The 19,234-nt window shown below is 58.5% G+C and overlaps 2 protein-coding genes across 3 annotated transcripts in view; one reads left to right on the top strand and one right to left on the bottom strand.

The window, feature by feature from the left end:
- Positions 1 to 1,668: 1,668 nt before the first annotated feature.
- Positions 1,669 to 16,301, top strand: SCAF1 (SR-related CTD-associated factor 1). 2 transcript variants are annotated; one of them, XM_012643167.1, is made up of 11 exons: positions 1,669 to 1,786; positions 4,829 to 4,942; positions 5,178 to 5,235; positions 5,897 to 5,991; positions 6,329 to 6,429; positions 6,515 to 6,630; positions 9,360 to 12,200; positions 12,842 to 12,924; positions 13,143 to 13,361; positions 15,451 to 15,579; positions 15,864 to 16,301. In XM_012643167.1, exons 2-11 carry the CDS (start codon positions 4,835 to 4,837, stop codon positions 16,053 to 16,055), a joined length of 3,942 nt encoding a protein of 1,313 aa, XP_012498621.1. In that variant the 5' UTR covers positions 1,669 to 1,786; positions 4,829 to 4,834; the 3' UTR covers positions 16,056 to 16,301. The 2 variants fall into 2 exon arrangements, with proteins under 2 accessions (XP_012498621.1, XP_012498622.1); XM_012643168.1 differs by lacking the exon at positions 1,669 to 1,786 and adding an exon at positions 4,398 to 4,411 and having other exon boundaries at positions 15,864 to 16,297.
- Positions 16,302 to 17,374: 1,073 nt separating this feature from the next.
- IRF3 (interferon regulatory factor 3) overlaps positions 17,375 to 19,234 on the bottom strand; it is a 14,700-nt gene continuing 12,840 nt past the window's right edge. Inside the window, exons 7-9 of the mRNA XM_012643169.1 lie at positions 19,062 to 19,139; positions 18,108 to 18,223; positions 17,375 to 17,615 (exon numbers count right to left, since the gene is read on the bottom strand). Of these exons, the coding sequence (XP_012498623.1) occupies positions 17,448 to 17,615; positions 18,108 to 18,223; positions 19,062 to 19,139 (362 nt within the window). The 3' untranslated portion in view covers positions 17,375 to 17,447. The remainder of the gene's footprint in view (positions 17,616 to 18,107; positions 18,224 to 19,061; positions 19,140 to 19,234) is intronic.

Raw genomic sequence — 19,234 nt, 5'->3', positions numbered from 1 at the left:
GGAGCCGGGCGGGACCAGGGGGCCGGCTACGCTAACGAGGCTACTGCATAATCATGAGCTCTGGCAAAAAGGGCTTGCATCCCGGGACACTTAAGGAGGGGGCAAAGCCAGGGAAAAGGAGGAGCTATGCTAATAAGGGCAGAAGAACGGCCTTCGCGGGTAAGGGGAATTCCGAAGGGGGCGGGGATATGTTAATGCAGAGCTGTGCTCTCCCGGAGCGGCGCCACGCGCTCTCAGCTGGCGGGCTGTATGTGGGAGGGGCTATGCTAATAAGAACTCATTCGTTTGGAGGACGGGGCGGGAATCTTGTTCGAGGAGGGGCTATGCAAATAAGGACCTCTGTGACAGAGCTTCTCCGGGCACCATCCCCGAGGCCTTATTCTGGTAGGCGGGGCTCTCCGACTTGCGCGCGGCCGTATATAGGGCGCTCGGAAGAAGAAGCAGGTTTTCAGGAGAAGCTCCACCTCCGTCCTGGGATCCTAGCCAAGCTTTCAACCCGGGCGTCTAAGCTAGAAGCTGGAGTCTCCGCCCGCTGAGGGACCCAGGCTTCCGGTTCCCGCTGTCCCAGCCAAGCGGAAGACAGACTGGGAGGGGAGATGGGGCCCTGGAGGGGGATAGCAGTGTAACGGGGCAGGGAGGGGCCGTGAGATCACTGCATTCCTAATCCATGAGCCAGCTCGCCCAAGTCGAGACGCCCGGGTCATGAAGGGCCTGGGGCCAGGATTTCTGGGTCTTGAAGGAGGAGCAAGCTGAGGGCCCAGACTCCTGGGTTCCTAGGATAGAATGGGGCTAGCGACTTGTAACTTCTGGGTCCTAGGAGGAGCGTGTCTGGGAGGAGGGTTTCTGGAAGTCCTTACTACCAGATTCGGTAGAGAGCTGGGGGCTGGACTCCTGGGTCCAAGGGTCGAAGAGGCTGGGAACCCAGGATTCTGGGTCCGAGCGAGGGCACTGGGAATCTGAATTAGTGTAAGGCGCAAGCTTGAGACCTGGGATAGTCTGAGGGCCCTCTTGGGTTCTAGGAAGGAGGACGCAGACTCCTTGAGTCCGAGGGAAGAGGGAAATGGGAGTCCTGGACTCCTCTGCTCTGAATGAGCAGATTCGGAATTTAGATTTCTCTGTACTGAATGAGGAGGCCATAGCGTCGGGCTCCTTGGTTCTAAATTTATTTTAATTTTATTTTTTTAAGAGACGGGGGGTCTATGTTGCCCAGGCTGGTCTCTAACTCCTGGGCTCAAGCGATCCTTCTGCCTCGGTCTCCCGAGCGGGACCACAGGCGCGCGCCACTGCGCTCCACGGGTTCTACATTTAGGGGGCACTGGGAGATCTGGATTCTGAGAGCCTCAGGATGTGGGCGGGGCGACTTCCAGACAGTCCGGCTCAATCTAGTGAACTACAATTCCCTTGTATCTGGCCTAGCACCTCTTACGTCACTTCCTGATTTCCAGTCCTTTCCGCGAGAGCGCAGGGTACTGTGGGACCTCATCGCAGGGTACCGCAACCCCGCCTACTTCACCTCTCACCCTTTGCTGTCCCCGCGCGACAGAGGTGGCGCGTGGACTACGCCTCCCGGCGTGCGTCGCGCGTACCCGCCCCATGTGCCCTGTTGACTTCTGGGAAACCGAGTCCAGCCGCCTTCCCGCCAGCCTTCGCGGCACCGTACTCGGTATTTGAAATCCCGGCAAGCTCGGCGGCGCTTTAGCTCCGCCTCTCTCCTCCTCTGCTCGCGAGCCCCGCCCCAGCCCGCCCCGCCCCGCGCCGGGGCCGGAGCCGCAGCCCGAGCGGCGGGGTAAGATGGCGGCGGCGGTCCGGGCCGCGGGGCTCGGGCCTATCTGGGTGGGCGGGGCGGAGTCGGGTCGCTAGTTGTCCCGGGGTCCTCTCCACACGCCACGGGGCCCGGAGGGCTTAGCGGGGTGGTCTCGGGCCCGGCAGCGGCGGCGTAACCTGGCGCTGAGCGGGGGGCCTTCTCAGGGCCCTGGGACGCATCTTTGGGTTCCGGGGGGCGTCCGTGGGGCGTCTCCGAGAAGACTGGGGGCGTCCACAGGACCTGGGCTGAGCTTCTGTCATATAGATGGGCTGGATCGTATCTGTAGGGACTGGAGATCGTCTTTATGGGTTGACTGGAGACTAGGGTCTGCTTAGAGGGTTCTGGGGCCATCTTGAGATCCTGAGATATGTCCCAGGGGTGAAGGAGGTCTGCAAGAGCTGAAGAGTATCTGCAGAGCCATCTAGAGCGCCTAGGGGATGTCTGTTAGGGCTGGGAAGTGTCTACATGGGCTGGCCTGAGGATGCAGCTGGTCTACATAGGTCTAGGGGCCATTTCTCAGGCCTGGAAGTCTTTTAGAGCCACCTAGAGGGGTGGGATGTGCCCACTAAAGGAGGGAGCCAAATACTGAGATGTACTGAGAGGCATGGTCTGGGGAGTGTCTAACATTGGTGACAGGAGGCTGGGGGCAGTTGGAAGGACCTGGAACCGTCTAGGTGGCTTTGATATGACTGCAAGAATGCAGTCTCTATGCCTGGAGCAAATTCGAATGCCTTTTGAGGCCAGATAAACGTGTGGAGAATAATACGGAAGAGAGCATTGGAAATTTTGCCCAGCCCATATGTACTTGCCCTTCAGAAAGTAATTCAAATGAAAAATGTTTAAAAATTCTGCATTACCCTGGGACTATGGAAAGAGTTAGAATTAGTCCACATTAGTCTGGGAAAATCTGTAGGGTCATCTAGATTCATCCAGTACTGTGCTTTTCAGAATCTTTCGACCTTGAACTGCAATAAGAAATACAGTTTTCATTGAGACCCAGTCCCGATCAACATACATATTTAACTAGTACCCAAGTCCCATGAATTGATATTTCCACTTACTACTTGCGGTGTACCGTGAAGAACTTTCTGTTATGTTCTATCTGCTTTTTATAACAAGCTCAAGCTGTTTGTAAAGCAATAAACGGCTCTCAGACCCTGCAGTCTGGGAAACACTGATCTAGACGGGCTTAGCAGCATCTGCAGAGCCTTCTTAAGCTCTGAGGAACTGAGGGTGTGTCTGCAAAGCCTGGAGCATGTCTAAATGAGCAAGCACGCATCTTTGTACACTGCAGAGGGTTTGGGGGTCTCTGAGTCTGTATTCAGCAGATGTTGATTAAGCTTCTGGTATGTGACAGTCACTGTTCTAGGTAGCACTTTTTTTCCCCAGGAGGTGCTGGAGAGCACTGCCAGGGCTGGGAACCATCCACAAGGCCAAGGGTATTGAGTATTGGCAAGAGGCTGGGATGTAAGAGACTTATCAGGGCAGGGCGTGTCTTTGGAAGTTAGGGACTAGGATGAGCTGGGAGACTCAATGTGAAGCTTTTTTTTTTTTTTTTTTTTGAGACAGAGTCTCACTCTTTTGCCCGCGCTAGAGTGAGTGCCATGGCGTCAGCCTAGCTCACAGCAACCTCAAACTCCTGGGCTCAAGCAATCCTTCTGCCTCAGCCTCCCAAGTAGCTGGGACTACAGGCATGTGCCACCATGCCCGGCTAATTTTTTCTATATATTTTTAGCTGTCCGATTAATTTCTTTCTATTTTTAGTAGAGAGGGGGTCTTGCTCTTGCTCAGGCTGGTTTCGAACTCCTGAGCTCAAACAATCCGCCCGCCTCGGCCTCCCAGAGAGCTAGGATTACAGGCGTGAGCCACCGCGCCCGACCGTGAAGCTTTAACATGGCTTGAAAATCTGGGGTGGGACAAAGAATAGGGCCAAGGTCTTTTCTTTGCAGTTCCACAGCAGGGGAAGTGAAGGAGACATGTAGACGAAACCTGGGCCTTAAGGGCTATTGATTTAATTACCGTTCTTCTGTTTTGAACACTTTGGGTGCGCTAAGTGTACGGCAGAAATCAGTCTTTCAATGCTCACAGCTGTTCTCTGAGATAGATACGACTATTTTGTCCATTTATAGATAAACACACTGAGTTCAGCGTTAGGGATTTTGAAGCTTTCTAGGAATTTTCAGATTGGGTATTGTCTTCTGAGTAACAGATTTGACAGTCACAGGGAAACTTACAGCTAAAATATTCATATTTTCTGAAGCCCTAACCAAGACATCCACCCATTTAAAGGATCTTTCAACTGCCTGACTAGGCAATCAAATCTAAGAATTTTCATGACATTGCAAAGGCTTTGGGCAGATAGGCGATGAGCAGATGCCCCTTATGGGGTTTGGGGGACAGCATGTGTTTCTGAAGCTTAGCGTTTTCATTTGAAAATGGCATACTTGCTTTGTAGACCACTCTGTCGTGGTTCCATCTTATGTCTGTAAATGATATCCGTGGCATCCTCACCATCAAGGACAATTGGTGCTCTAGGAGGCACGTGTGGTGTTCGAGTTATGGTGCTGAAGCCACCAGCACACTGGTGCACGCCTCAGTTTGGGAAAGGTGGGTTTCTGGGACTGCGGAACACACTTTTTGAAATCACAGTGCAACATAGAAAAATCTGAGTGTCGGGTTTGTATTCCGTGAGGGCAGGGAACAAGGTCTTGAGGTTTGGATAACTGCGGGGAAGCGGTGGGAACTGGGGAGTGAGATGTTGAAACTGGAGGCTGGGGAGGCCTCCCTCTGACAGATGAAGCAGCTGAAATCCAGAAAAAGGAAGAGCGTCGCTCTGGTCCCTCTGGTGCCTGTGCTGGGCCTGATACTTGCCCAGGCACAGGGTGGGTGGGGTGGGGTGCAGGAGAGGAGGACTGCTGAAGAGGATGCCGAGGGAGGCAGTGTTGGGGCCCTCGAGGTCTTCACGCCCATCCCTTGCTTCCACCCTTGGCCCCCACTCTAAACTCTCGCCCCCTCGACCACCAGGTGACCATGGAGGAAGAAGATGAGTCTCGAGGGAAGACAGAGGAGTCGGGCGAGGATCGGGGTGATGGTCCGCCGGAAAGAGACCCCACACTTTCTCCTTCTGCCTTCATCCTGGTGAGGCCGCTGGACTCCTGGGGCAGAGGGACGGAGGGGCTGGGCGTCCAGACTCCAGGGCCCTGGCTCCTGGGCTGGAGGGGGTAGGGGGGCCTGGGGCCTGGACTCTTGGCTTTTGTGAAGTACTTGAGTCTCATTGTTGGGGTGTCTGGCATGTTTGTGTCCCAAGGAGCAGAGGGTACAAAACGTTTGCATGAGACCCTTGACTCTCGGTTCTCCCCCACCCTTTCCCCAGCGGGCCATTCAGCAGGCTGTGGGAGGCTCCCTGCAGGGGGATCTGCCGAATGATAAAGGTATGATGGGTTCTGGTTCCTTCTAGCCCCTGCCCCTTCTCTGCATACTTTATCGTAGTATCGTTCACATAAGCTTTTCTGAGGCCTCCCGGGCACCACCCTTGTGCTGGCCCTGAGAGCCAAAGATGGAGCAGACCCCATGGCTGCTGTGGCGGGGAGACCCAGTCATAGCACTGCGAGGGGGCAGGAGGCTCACCTAAGCTAGCATGGAGGGAGACAGGTTGGGGCAGGCGCATCAGAGGGTGACAGGTGAGCTGGGTTTCAGAGCTGTCAGATTAGAAGACAGCCTGGCAGGCAGCAGCAGGCCGCAGCACAGGGTACGGTGCCGAGGGATCGCGCTCTGGTTTGTTGGGGCTGGTGTGCAGGAGGGTGTGAGTGGGGTGGGAGGACAGGTGGGGGGAGGCCAGAGAGGTCTGTGGGGACCCAGCAAGGCTCAAATGCCAAGCTGAGGTGTCCGAGGGCAGACAACAGATGGGTGGGAGAGTGTGTTGGCAAGTCCTCCCGAGGTCTGAGTTGGGAGGCTGTGCAGAGAGGCCTGGGGAGCAGGCGGGAGCTCGGCTCTGTCGTGAAGAGCTAGATCAGCCTCCTCTTTCCTCTCCCCGACAAGGTCCCTGCCTCCAGTCCCCTGTCTCTGATCCCCCACGCAAATCTCTCTCTCCAGATGGTTCTCGATGTCATGGCCTTTGTTGGAGGCGCTGCCGGAGCCCACGGTCAGAGCCTCGTTCCCAGGAATCAGGGGGGACTGACACGGCTTCTGTGAGTAAGAAGAGAGCGCTGGGGACCCACACTCACAGGTCTGGGGAGGAAGTGACTGGAGCCTGGATCTCTGAGTCTGGGGGAGGTGGGGGGTGGGGAACCCGGATTCCTGGCTCTGCGGAGCCCATCAAGGGCAGTGCTGGAAGGGCCTGGGGGCCTGATCCCTGGGTCTAAGAGCCGGGCCTGGAAGGTAGTCAGGATAAGGGAGTTGGTTGGATCCCTAAGGTTTCTTGTGGGTCTGTCATCTGGTTTCCTGAGAGTTAGGCACCAGGGAAATGGGGTTTGCCAGTCCTCACACGAGCAGGGACAGTGTGGAGCCCCTCCTGGCCTATTCCAGGTGTTGGACATGGCCGCAGACAGCTTCCTCGCGGGGCTGGTGAGCGTCCTGGACCCCCCGGATACCTGGGTTCCCAGCCGTCTGGACCTGCGGCCTGGCGAGTGAGTAGTTGAGCAACGGAGTGGGAGAGGCCCTGGCGTGAGAGCTAGAAGCATCCGAGGCTCACCCACCCCTTCTGCCTTGCAGAAGCGAGGACATGCTGGAGCTGGTGGCCGAGGTCCGAATTGGAGACAGGGATCCCATCCCTCTGCCTGTGCCTAGCCTGCTGCCCCGTCTCAGGGCCTGGAGGACAGGCAAGACGGGTATGTGGGGCCAGGGTGGAGCTGGGCAGGTGGCCTCGGAGCTGTGTGGAGTCACCTGTTTTTCACAGTGCTAGTGGTGAAGATCGTGTCATTCAGACAAAACCTGTGACTTTTTTTCATGTTAGACTGGGATAAAGGCTGTACATGCATGCAGATGTATGTAAAGTAAAAACCGATACTACGGGGACCACGTAGGAACAGTTAGCACGTGTGAGACACTTGGTGTCACTGCGTCACGAGTTCATCTCCCTAGGAGGGGCATTCTTAGCGTCTCCATCTTCCAGAGGAGCAAACAGTCTGAAAGAGGGAGTTCGCTTGCTCAGGGTCGCGCAGCCAGTTGCTTAGTGGCGGGCCTAGGCCTCAAGCCCTGATGTGTCTGAGTCCACAGCCCAGTTGTTGTGCCGGACTGTCTGGCTTTCTGTGATGTGCGGTGCCCAAGGAAGCATCTGCTCCCAACCCTGCACGCGGTGGTGAGCCCACGAGTGGTTTAGACCAAATCCGAGTGCGTGTGGGAATCGCCAGGAGGGCTCGTTAACACGCAGATCACTGGGCCCACTCCCAGGTTTCTGATTCTGCAGGTCTGGGGGAAGCCTGGGCATTTGCATTTTTAACAACACATGCTGCTGATCCTGCACCCCAATGAGAACCAGGGTTGAGGCGTTCCTTCTTGGTGTCCGTGTCTATTTGGGGGAGCAGGTGGAGAGGTCGGCTCAGGTGTAACGTTACATCAGCCATGAGCACCGGGTCTGTGGCAGACTGTGGCTTGAACACCCCTCTTTGCCAGGTCACTTCTTACCTTGTTCCTTTTTTTTTTTCTGAGACAGGGTCTCGCTCTGTCACCTGGGCTAAGCCTCTCAAGTAGCTGGGACTAGAGGCGCGCACCACCACCCCTGGCTCATTTTTCTATTTTTTGTAGAGGTGGGGTCTCGCTCTGCTGCTCAGGCTGGTCTTGAACTCCTTTTTTTTTTTTTTAAACAGCTGTGAGTTGACTTATCCATTAGGCACAGGAGACCTGATGCTTAGGGCCCATGACACTCTTAGGGGCCCACAAAAGTGTTTTAATCTCTTTTAAAATCAGAAGCTGTAGTGGCTAAGTAAACAAATGGGCAGGGCAGCATTGTAATAAAACTTTATTTACAAAAATAGGTGGTGTGCAAGATGTGGCCCCTGAGCCTCAGCAGTGATGGATGTATCTGGAACTTACTAGTTGTTTTTAGGGGGACTCCAAGGTTATATTTTATTTTCTTATTCCAGGTGGTTTTTTGTCTCTTTCGTTCAGAAAATATTAAGAACATGGGAAAAAGAAAACTCACCCATAATCCTAGCCCTGTACAAAAATGATATAAAGAAGTGGAGGTCTCCTGTTTGCACACAGCTCCAGTCTGCAGACTGTTTTATGCTTAAGGTGGTGGTAGTGACAAGGGTAGGAAGAGCTTATGCTCCGCGGGGCCTCGGGACCAGGTGCAGCCTGGCTCCTTCTGTGCGGTCATTGAGCTTCCGCTCATTGCTCCGAAGCGAATGTCATCCTCGTTCTCTGTGTCATCTTCCTCTAGAGCCCTGGGAAGCCTGTAGACAGACTGTGCACTTGACTCGCCGGTGTCTGTCTCTCCCCTCGTGAATGTGAGCTCCTTGAAGGCAGGGGTTCTTGTGTGTTTGCCTTACTGTTGTCTACTCTTAGTTCCCCAGACAGCTTGGCACAAAATAGGTGATCAATGAAAACGTGTCGAATGAATGAACAAACTCCTGTTTGACAGATGAGGAAACTGAGGCAGTGGAGTCAGGTGGTTGCATGGCTGGTGAAGTCTGGAACCTGGCAGCTGTATCAGGAGGTGGCTCTGGAGCTGCCCTCTTAAGCCCTCTGCCTCCCTGGCGCTGTCCTCACTCAGCTGCGCTGGTGTCTTTGCTGAGGGTCTGTGTCTGAGCCCTGGCCCAGCCCCTGGCCTGTGGTGCAGCCTGAGTCAGCGGTCTCTGCTTGTGCAAGTGTGGCGTCGAGACTGTGACACTTAGCGCAGTGCCCTGGGGTCTTGGAAGGGCAAATGAGGTAACCGCAAAGCACCATGTCTGGCCTGTAGCAAGGGGCAGACCCTCCCTTGTCATCGATGCCGTAGGTCAGTGGTGTCTCTGAGACCGGAGCACGAGTAGCCCCTTGGGTCAGGGCCCATCGCAGAGTGAAGCGCTTGGGGTGAGGACCAGGCTGTTGGAGTGCCCTAGCTCCGCCACTTTCTGGCGCTGGACAGGGCTTTTCCCCTCAGCCTCACACTGGCAGCCGGCGCAGCAGGCCGGAGCCTGCTTCGGCTCTGGAGGTGGACTTGGGTTTGAATGCCAGCTCTCCTGTCCCAGCCTGTTTCTTCTGTGGTAACGTCCCTGTCACCAGACAAGGTGGTTCCTAGGCTTCAGGGCCAGAGCTTGTTGCTCAGGGTGGGGCCAGCGCTGTGTTCAGGGTATGGGCGTGCAGGCTCAGAGGCCCCAGTGACCAGGTCTACACCCGACTGCTCCCCGCTCTCTGTGTGCCCTTGGGGAGGGTACTGCAGCTTTCTGTTCCAGTTTCGGCTAGCGACCCAAGGGGCGAAGTCCCTGTGGTGTGTAGTTGTTGCGAGCATCCTACAGGTCAGCGCACGTAAAGCACTGGAGCTTTCTGTGCTGACGCCGTTGGGAAGGCAGCAAGCTGGGGGCTGGGGACGAGGGCATGTGCCTTGACCGGGTCTCTCTGTCACCCTGTTCCTTCGCAGTTTCTCCACAGTCTCACTCTTCTCGACCCACCTGTGCCCGCCACCTCACCTTGGGCACAGGAGATGGGGGCCCTGCCCCACCCCCTGCTCCCTCGTCCGCATCCTCCTCCTCTTCCCCTTCTCCCTCTTCATCCTCGCCTTCCCCTCCTCCGCCCCCACCACCCCCAGCGCCCCCAGCCCCGCCTGCACCCCGATTCGACATCTATGACCCCTTCCATCCCACCGATGAGGCCTATTCCCCACCACCCGCTCCGGAGCAAAAGTACGACCCCTTCGAGCCCACTGGCTCCAACCCCAGCTCATCAGCGGGGACCCCCTCCCCAGAGGAGGATGAGGAGGAGGAGGAAGAGGAAGAGGAGGAGGAAGAGGAAGATGAAGAGGAGGAAGGTCTCTCGCAGAGCATCAGCCGCATCTCCGAGACCCTGGCGGGCATCTACGATGACAACAGCCTGAGCCAGGACTTCCCAGGTGACGAGAGCCCCCGCCCGGACCCCCAGCCCCCACAGCCAACTCCAGCCCCGGGAACACCGCCCCAGGCGGACTCCACACGGGCTGATGGAGCCACCCGCCGACGCGTCTTTGTGGTGGGCCCAGAGGCGGAGGCCTGTCGGGAAGGCAAGGTCTCAGTGGAGGTGGTGACAGCTGGCGGAGCCGCTCTCCCGCCGCCCCTGCTGCCGCCTGCCGACTCAGAGATTGAGGAGGGCGAGATCGTCCAGCCGGAGGAGGAGCCCAGGGTGGCGCTGTCCCTCTTCCGGGCCAGCGGCCGGGCCCCTCGACCTCCTCCCGCATCCTCAGCCACCCCTGCAGCCCAGCCCCTGCCCCAACCTCCCGCTCCCCGGGCCCCGGAGGGGGACGACTTCCTCTCTCTGCACGCGGAGTCGGATGGCGAAGGGGCCCTGCAGGTGGACCTCGGGGAGCCGGCCCCCGCGCCGCCCACCGCAGACACGCGCTGGGGCGGCCTGGACCTGCGCCGCAAGATCCTGACCCAGCGGCGGGAGCGTTACCGCCAGCGCTCACCTTCCCCGGTGCCCGCCCCGGCCCCGGCCGCCGCTGCCGCCTCCGCGGGCCCGCCCACCCGCAAGAAGTCCAGGCGGGAGCGCAAGCGGAGCGGCGGCGGCGGCGAGGCCAAGGAGGCCGCCTCGTCCTCGTCGGGCACCCAGCCCGCCCCGCCGGCTCCGGCCTTGCCCTGGGACTCCAAGAAGCACCGCTCGCGGGACCGCAAGCCGGGCTCCCACACCTCGTCGTCCGCCCGCCGCCGCTCCCGGTCCCGCTCCGCCCGCCGCCGCTCGCGCAGCACCGACCGCCGCCGCGGGGGCAGCCGCAGGTCGCGGTCCCGGGAGAAGCGGCGGCGGCGGCGGCGCTCAGCCTCTCCGCCTCCGGCCACCTCCTCGTCGTCGTCCTCAAGGCGCGAGCGGCACCGTGGCAAGCACCGGGATGGTGGCGGCAGCAAGAAGAAGAAGAAGCGGTCGCGGTCGCGGGGCGAGAAGCGGTCTGGGGACGGCGCCGAGAAAGCTCCCTTGCCGGCCCAGCAGCCGTCCGGCTCCACCTCCCTGGGCAGCGAGCGTGACAGCCGCCGTCGGGGCGCCGTGCCACCCTCCATCCAGGACCTCACGGACCACGATCTCTTCGCCATCAAGAGGACCATCACGGTGGGCCGGCTTGACAAGACCGACCCCCGAGGACCCTCTCCGGCCCCAACCTCGTCACCCAAGCGGGAGGTCCTGTACGATTCGGAGGGACTAAGCGGCGAGGATCGGGGTGGCAAGAGCAGCGAGAAGGACCGTCGCCGCTCTGGGGCTGCTTCCTCCTCTTCCTCTTCCAGGGAGAAGGGGTCTCGTCGGAAGGCGCTGGATGTGGGGGACAGGGATCGGGACAGGGACAGAGATAGGGACAGGGACAGGTCGTCCAAGAAGGCCCGGCCCCCCAAGGAGTCGGCACCTTCCTCAGGGCCCCCGCCAAAGCCACCTGTCAGCAGTGGCTCAGGTTCTTCGTCCTCGTCATCCTCTTGTTCCTCCCGCAAGGTGAAGTTGCAGTCCAAGGTGGCGGTGCTGATCCGAGAGGGTGTCAGCAGCACCACCCCGGCCAAGGATGCCGCCTCTGCCGGCCTGGGCTCCATCGGCGTCAAATTCAGCCGTGACCGTGAGAGCCGTTCCCCTTTCCTCAAACCTGACGAGCGGGCTCCTGCCGAGGTGGCCAAAGCAGCTCCTGGCAGCACCAAGCCCAAAAAGACCAAGGTGAAAGCCAAGGCCGGGGCCAAGAAAGCCAAGGGGACCAAGGGAAAGACCAAGCCATCCAAGACCAGAAAAAAGATCCGTAGCGGAGCCAGCAGTGGGGGCAGTGGCGGCCCCGTGTCGCTGAAGAAGTCCAAGGCAGATAGCTGCAGCCAAGCAGCGGGAGCCAAGGGGGCCGAGGAGATGTCCTGGTCCGGGGAGGAGCGGGCAGCCAAGGTCCCTAGCACCCCGCCCCCTAAGGTGGCCCCTCCGCCTCCTGCGCTCACCCCGGACTCACAGACCGTGGACAGCAGCTGTAAGACACCTGAAGTCTCCTTCCTGCCTGAGGAGGCCACTGAGGAGGCTGGGGTCCGAGGTGGGGCAGAGGAGGAGGAGGAGGAGGAAGAGGAGGAAGAAGAAGAGGAGGAAGAACAGCAGCCTGCCACCACCACAGCCACCAGCACGGCTGCAGCCGCCCCAAGCACTGCCCCCAGTGCGGGGTCCACAGCTGGCGACTCGGGGACGGAGGATGGGCCGGCTCCCCGTGTCTCCCAGCTGCCCACACTGCCCCCACCCATGCCCTGGAACCTGCCGGCTGGTGTGGACTGCACCACCAGCGGCGTCCTGGCCTGTGAGTGTCCCCCTGGGGGAGGGGTGCTGGGCAGACCAGGCAGGGCGGACATTGATGGGTACACACTCGCAAGCAGTGGGCATGCCCGGGAAGGGGTGGGTATATAGTGACACATGCTGGAAGGGTCAGTTGGGGTCTGTCCAGAAGGCTTCTAGGTGTCTGGGTGTATGGGAGAGAGCGGGGTTGACAGGAGCAGGTGGCCACCAGCATAGACTGGTGGGGTAGGCTACGTTCTGGAGTCCCCCTCAAGCCGGACTAGCATAGGGGGACCAGAAAGAATGGCTTGAGCAGGTTACTTAGGGGATGGCAGTAGCCTCTACCAGACTGCAGAGGGTGGCAGAGAGGCTGAGACTGGCCAGGGGGTCAGGAGATAGACTCCCACTCCTGCCACCGTCGCGTCACTGAGTGACCCTGGCCACCACCTCCCCAACACACACACACACACCTGAGTGCCAAGAACATTTGGGGTGTGGGATGGTTCTTTCATTGGCCGAAGCCCTCTTTTCCCAGTTCTGAGTGTGAGGCCTGGTGGCCTGTCCTGAGGCCCAGGGTGGGAGACGTTAGCCCATGGCTAGGTTCACCATCTTCTCTCCTGTCGCTTCCTCCTGATCTCCATGTCGTCACCTTCCCTCTTCTTGCAGTGACTGCACTTCTCTTCAAGATGGAAGAAGCCAACCTGGCGAGCCGGGCAAAGGCCCAGGAGCTGATCCAGGCCACCAACCAGGTGGGCCTCCCTGGAGAAGAGTCCCCGCAGCCCCGTCTTTGGTCCGTTGCCCCAGTTAGGAGAGGAGCTGCACTCCAGCAGGCCTCGGGGCAGGGCACCAGCCAGAGGAGGACCTGCTGCCCCGGGAGTGCTGGGAAGTCGGGCTGGGAACAGAGGGCTGCACGTGTCCTCTTCCCCTCCTCCTCCCTCTGCTCATCCCCCTCACCTTCTTCCCACAGATCCTCAGCCACAGGAAGCCACCCTCAAGTTTGGGGGTGACCCCAGCTCCTATGCCCACCTCTCTGGGTCTGCCCCCCGGCCCCTCCAGCTACCTGCTTCCTGGCAGCCTCCCCCTGGGGGGCTGCGGCTCTACCCCTCCCACCCCCACCGGGCTCGCTGCCACATCTGACAAGAGAGAAGGCAGCAGCAGCTCCGAGGGACGTGGGGACACAGACAAGGTGAGCTAGCCTTGGGAGAAGCTGGTTGATGGGGACAGTTTTTCAGAGAACATGAACAGATGCTGAGACGCAAGGGCCCAAGAATGGCAGAGACTGAGGCAGGCAGATGGGAACTTAGAGACAAACGTGATTAAATTGCAAGGAACCGAACTTCCACTAGCATGGATGGATGGGGAAGGGGTGCTGGGCAGGTTTAAAGGAAAACCAGGCCAGGCGCGATGGCTCACGCCTGTAATCCCAGCACTTTGGGAGTCCGAGGCAGGAGGATCACTTGAGGCCAGGAGTTTACGGCTATAGTGAGCTAGAATCTCGCCGGTGAATAGCCGCTGCACTCCAGCCTGGGCAACATAGTGAGACCCTGTCTCTTAAAAAAAAAAAAAAAGGAAAATCATGCTCGTGCGCATACGTGCGCCCCGCCCCACTACTCTCTGCCCCTTGACTACTCATTGCTTTCTCCTTCTCTCTTTGTGTAAGTGGGGGCAGGTTTTCAAAAGAAAAGTCGAGAAGCACTTCCTAGACGAAGAGAGGAAGAGTGGATGCCGGCAGATACACACACGGTTGTTTATTAAACTGATCTGTCCGGCTCCTACTCCTGGGCCTTGGGGGCTGTTTTCCTCTTGGTCAAGTCTAGATGCGTTTTGTTACGGGCCAACAGCCACAGCCAGCCAGTGGTGTTGCCCGCCCGAACGTGCCTCGGGGGTGACGCCAGAGGGAAAGCCGGGTAACCCCATGAAAATCCCTGTGTAAGCCATGAAGGTGGGGCCACAGCTTAGCCCGTCACTTGTCCGTGGCACCTACCATGTGCTGTAAGACCAGGACGGTGAGGACCCTTCGACCAGCAGTGGGCCCCTTGCTTTGCCGGTCAGGCTGCCCTGGTCTGTTTTCTGTCCTTTGTCCTCTGTTGCCACATCTGGGATGGGTACTAAGGAGCAGCCCTTTCTTTTGCCGCCTTTCTTTAGAAATCTCCTTCCCCTTGTGCCAGGCAAGCCTGAGGGGTTCCTCCAGGGGGGCCTGTGGCTCTCCTGGCAGTAGAGTCGTGCTGACAGCTCAGTGGCTCATCAGTGTACTTTCTCATCCTGGCGGCTGTGATGTTGCTCCTGGAGGCCGTCACCTGTGTGCCCTGGTCTTCCTAGGACTCAGTTTACCTGCTGCCATCTTTTCTTGGCCCTGGGACATAGGGAACAGTTGCCTGGAACTCCCCAAGGGTGGTGCCCAGAGTGACTGTCCCTTGTGCCTGCAGAGGGCCTGTTCTCTGGTCCCAGCTGGCTCTCCTGCTAGAGATTTCCTGCCTGTCTGCTTTTGCCTCTGAGGTGGGGCTGCAGCCGCCCAGCCCTGCAGGCTGTGGGGTCTCCCAGCTTCCTGGCCACAGCCTTTCCTAGGAGGCTTTCTGTCCTGCTCCCTGGGCTGTCTCCTTTTTGTCCCCATAGCCATCAGTCTCAGAACAGTGACAGCTCCTCTAGACTGAGTCCTTGCTCTGTGCCCAGGCCGAGCTGTGTCCTCCATGTGGGTTGCTTTAGTCCTCCCCACAGGTACTGTCCCCATTTTACAAATGAGCCCATGAAGAGGTTCGGCTGCTCATCCAAGGTGTCACAGCCGTGGAGTGGCAGGCCAGGATTCCAACGCACGTGTGTCCTAGAGCTCAGCTTCCACTCAGCAGCCAGAGCAGCGTTTAAAAACCTAAACTGGGTCTACCACTCACCACCGCAGAGCCTGGGGAGATTTTCCTGCTGCAGTCAAAATAAGCCTGTAGCGTCTGACCAAAAGCAGTCCGAATCGCCTGGCTAATTTCTGTCTTCCCACCAGACCGTGAACTTTGCGAGGGCAGGGCACACATGTCCTGGTCATGGCCAGTCCAGCCTAGAGGAGATGCTCACTGACATTCAGAGGCCCAAGCCTGGCCTGTGGTCCCAGGTGACTGTGGCAAGGGAGTACAGGGCAGACCCTAAGCAGGACTTCCACCTGCTGGAGCAGGCGGATGGCCAAAGAGGCTACGTTGACAGGCACAGGTGGGTAAGCGGAGGCAAGAGGTTCCATAGGCACTCATCTGGCCCTTGCTGTCCCTTCTTCCCCCCCGTCACAACCCCACCAGTATCTGAAGAAGCTGCACACGCAGGAGCGGGCGGTGGAGGAGGTGAAGCTGGCCATCAAGCCGTACTACCAGAAAAAGGACATCACCAAGGAGGAGTACAAGGACATCCTGAGGAAGGCCGTCCACAAGGTGGGCACAGAGCGGGCAGAGACGGGGGCAGATACAGAGGTGGGCAGACAGATGTTCGCAGATGGTGGAGACAGGGACGCAGGGTCAGTCTGGGAGGCGAGGAGGGTGACAGGATTTCTTCAGGGCTACCTGGATGTCTTCTGCTGGCCTGTCATTAAGGGGCACAGGTGGAGGTTGGCCTGGGTGTTGGGGGAGTGGCTTGTATCCCAGTCCCAGGCTGTGCTCAGCAGTCTGGGGGGGAGCCCAGGAGGCTGGCAGTAACTCCAGCTGCCCGCTGCCCCCAGATCTGCCACAGCAAAAGCGGGGAGATCAACCCGGTGAAGGTGAGCAACCTGGTGCGGGCCTACGTCCAGCGCTACCGCTACTTCCGCAAGCACGGCCGCAAGCCGGGAGACCCTCCGGGGCCCCCGCGGCCGCCCAAGGAGCCGGGGCCCCCTGACAAGGGTGGCCCCGGCCTGCCCCTGCCCCCTCTCTGAGAGCCCTGGCCACCCCTTCCCCCGTCACCTCTTTGAAATTCTGGACATATTTATGGCTCCACCTCCCCACTTCCCTCCCCCGTCAGTGGGATGACCGGGGGAGAGTTGCTGCGGGGAAGAGGAGAGCCCCCTGCCCCGCCCAGCCCCGTGCCATCTCCCCTGCCCCCGAGCCTGGCCCCATCGGCCCTCCCTTCTGTTCGTGCCCCTCCGCCCAATTTCATTAAAGATTTCATGAAATGTTACCCCCAAGCCCCAGGATTTTCGCCCTTTCTTTCAGAAGCAAGTCTGGGGAAGGGCTGGGGAAGGACACCCAGGAGGCCTGGCCGATACCTGAGGGTGGGAAGCAGGGGACCAGACTGTGACTTGGGGTGACGGCATTGCCCTCTCTGGGCCTCGGTTTCCTTATCTGAAAAGTGGGTGTTGTGAGGATTAAACAAGACACAGGCAGGTGGAGCACCTGGAGCAATACCTGGTGTTGCTGACGGATAAAGTGGATAAAGTGGTGGTGACAGGGATGTCAGGGTCCCAGGTCCCACCTGCTCAGTGTGTTCCAAGCTCAGGGCACCTGGCTGCTATTTGACTACCTTAGAATTGCTCCCAGAAGCAGGTCTTTGTCCCCATTGAGCTGGATTCAATTTTCAGCAGCCCTCTGAGGCTGGGGTGATCCAATCCGCTTTCCTGAGAGGGAAACTGAGGCACAAAGCAGCAAGGGCTGCAGAGTGAGTCAGTCCCATCACTCAGAACTGAGGCCCATGATGAAAAAAAACAAAGAAAAATATTCAAACAAAAAAACAAAAAATAAAAAAAAAAGAACTGAAGCCCAGTAAGAGGTGGCAGTGCCCAGGGTTACTGGGGCAGGCAGGTTTCCTGGGCTCTAGAGGTGGGCCCCTACAGAGGGGACAGGGGGAGCCCAAGGCCTGGGCAGGAGAAGGGACATTCACCCACACTGTTTATAGGCAAGGCAGGGGCTCTGGATTCAGCCTCGGGGCTGCACTCAGAGTGACAGTGCTGGAGCCAGACCCAGATTCTGACAGGTCTCCAGGTTTCCCACTTTGTGACCTTTGTACTTCAGTGTCTTGGTCTGTAAAATGGGGGTGACTGTTACCTCCTCACCAGGTCCCTGGGAAGAGTAAGGAACACCCCCCTGCCCCCAGCATCTGGTCCTCTTGCATTGGCCACCTGAGTTGTGGGTAGCTGCACAGATGGGTAAACTGATACCCCTCAAGCAGGAGTAACAACCAGCTTAGGCCAGCTTAGGTCAGGCTTGGCCCAGGGACACCCAATACCAGACACATACAAGTGGTGATCACAGTAGGAACCAGTTTATTGGTCAAGGATGAGTGTTAGGGGCCTGCACCCGTGAGGATCAAGGGCTCAGGCTGCCCCAGGGATCTAGAAATCCATGTCCTCGACCAGGTCCTGTAGGTAGGCCTTGCACTGGTCGGAGGTGAGGGAGAGTGGGTGGCTGTTGGAAATGTGCAGGTCCACAGTGTTCTCCAGTGAGGAGGCGCCCCCTGACCGGGCCATGTCTAACAGAGCCCTGAGGCACGTGGGAACCACCTGCAGGGGGAGGGGAACACAAGTCAGGGAAAACACCCAAGGACTGTCCACCATGGAGGGGAGGGGGAGGGGCTGAGAAGACTACAACTTCCAGCAACCCCTGCTGTAACCCAGGGTGGGCCAAGGGCTGCTGGGAGTTGTAGTTTTCCCTCTATTCTCAAAGGCAGGAGGCCAGAGAGAGTTCCTAGGACCAAGGGTGCAGGAAGGGTTCCTAGAAGTTAGGGCTGAGCAGCTTGTGATCTGGACTCCTAGAGCCATCTTTCCTCACAGAGGCAGCTAGGACTTGTAGTCCACCAACTTCCACGTGGTTTAGACAGTTCAAAACAGGCTTTGGGGGTGGGGCCATGGGAAGGACACCCAGAAGCTCCTGGGGATAAGGAACTGGTAATTGCAGAGACACTTTAGGGGCTTCTGGGAGTTGTAGTTTCTGGAAGCAAACTCTTCTCTTTGTAAGACCACCTGTCAGCCCCAGGGACCCAGGGCCACAGGCACCTTAACCATCACGAGCTTCTTGGTCCATGGCTGGTCCTGGGGCCATGGCTCTCCGATGCAGAACCAGAGGGTGTAGCGTGGTGAGCATCTGCCTCCTTCGATGAAGGTAATCAGATCTGGGGGCCCAGGAGCTTAGTCAGAGATAGGAAAGAGACCCTCTATCCATCCCTGACCCCAAACCTGAGTAATAGCCCTGCCATCTCCCCTTACCTAAGGCCTCTGCCACAGCGACCAGGGGGCTGCCTATTTGGGGACTGTCCCTGTGGTTCTGTTTGTGTTCCTCCTCCCTCCAGAGTGGGGCTGGAAGATTGCCCCCACCCCTACCCCAGAGCCTCGGCCCTCAGCATGGGACAGGCCCAGGGGAGGGGAGTCCCCCCTTGGGATGCTCAGTGGCTCTGGAAGAGAAGGTGGCTGCTGTTCACTGCTCTTCAGCCCTCTCAGGCTGTGCTGTCCAATACGTAGCCTTTAGCCACACGTGGATATTTCAATTTAAATTGTAAGTCAAATGAATAAAATGAAAAACTCACCTTCTTGGTTGCCCTCACCTGAGTACTCAACACCCACGTGTGGCTAGTGGCTTCCGTATGGGACAATGCAAATACAAATCATTTCCATCACTGCAAAGTTCTATCGGACGGTGGAACCCTAAGAGACTGGTCTTTCTTGCTAGTTTGTCCCCCATAATTAACCACAATGACGGTGATGGTGGCAGCTGATTCCCTGAGCACCTTGTCTGTACTGGGCCCTGTGCCTCACACCAGCTCTGGCAGGCAGTAGAGAGAGGAGACTGTGCTTAGACTCGACAGGTCCGAAGCGGGCAAGTCCCTTGTCCCAGGTTATACAGCAAGCAGAGCACAGGTCTGAATTCAATCCCAAACCGCCGGAGCCCGGAGTTCTTAACCCCCGTGCCCTGCTGCTTTCCACTCAGCAGAACTAAGCCCCTGCCTCACTCACCTGCCACGAAGGGCCCCAGGTCGAACACGCCTCCTTCCTTGTCCTTCGGGACCTCACCATCAGGCCCATGCCCGCTGCTGGGGAGCAGCTCCTCGCCCACGGCCCAGTACGTGTGGCAGTGCCCCAGTCGCTGGGCCCAGAGCCGCTGCCCGGCCCGCCGTAGAGCCAGGCCC

The sequence above is a fragment of the Propithecus coquereli genome, unplaced genomic scaffold (assembly GCF_000956105.1).
Source record: "Propithecus coquereli isolate 6110/MARCELLA unplaced genomic scaffold, Pcoq_1.0 Scaffold193, whole genome shotgun sequence".
NCBI lineage: Eukaryota > Metazoa > Chordata > Mammalia > Primates > Indriidae > Propithecus > Propithecus coquereli.
This window is presented reverse-complemented; position numbering and strand designations above follow the sequence as displayed.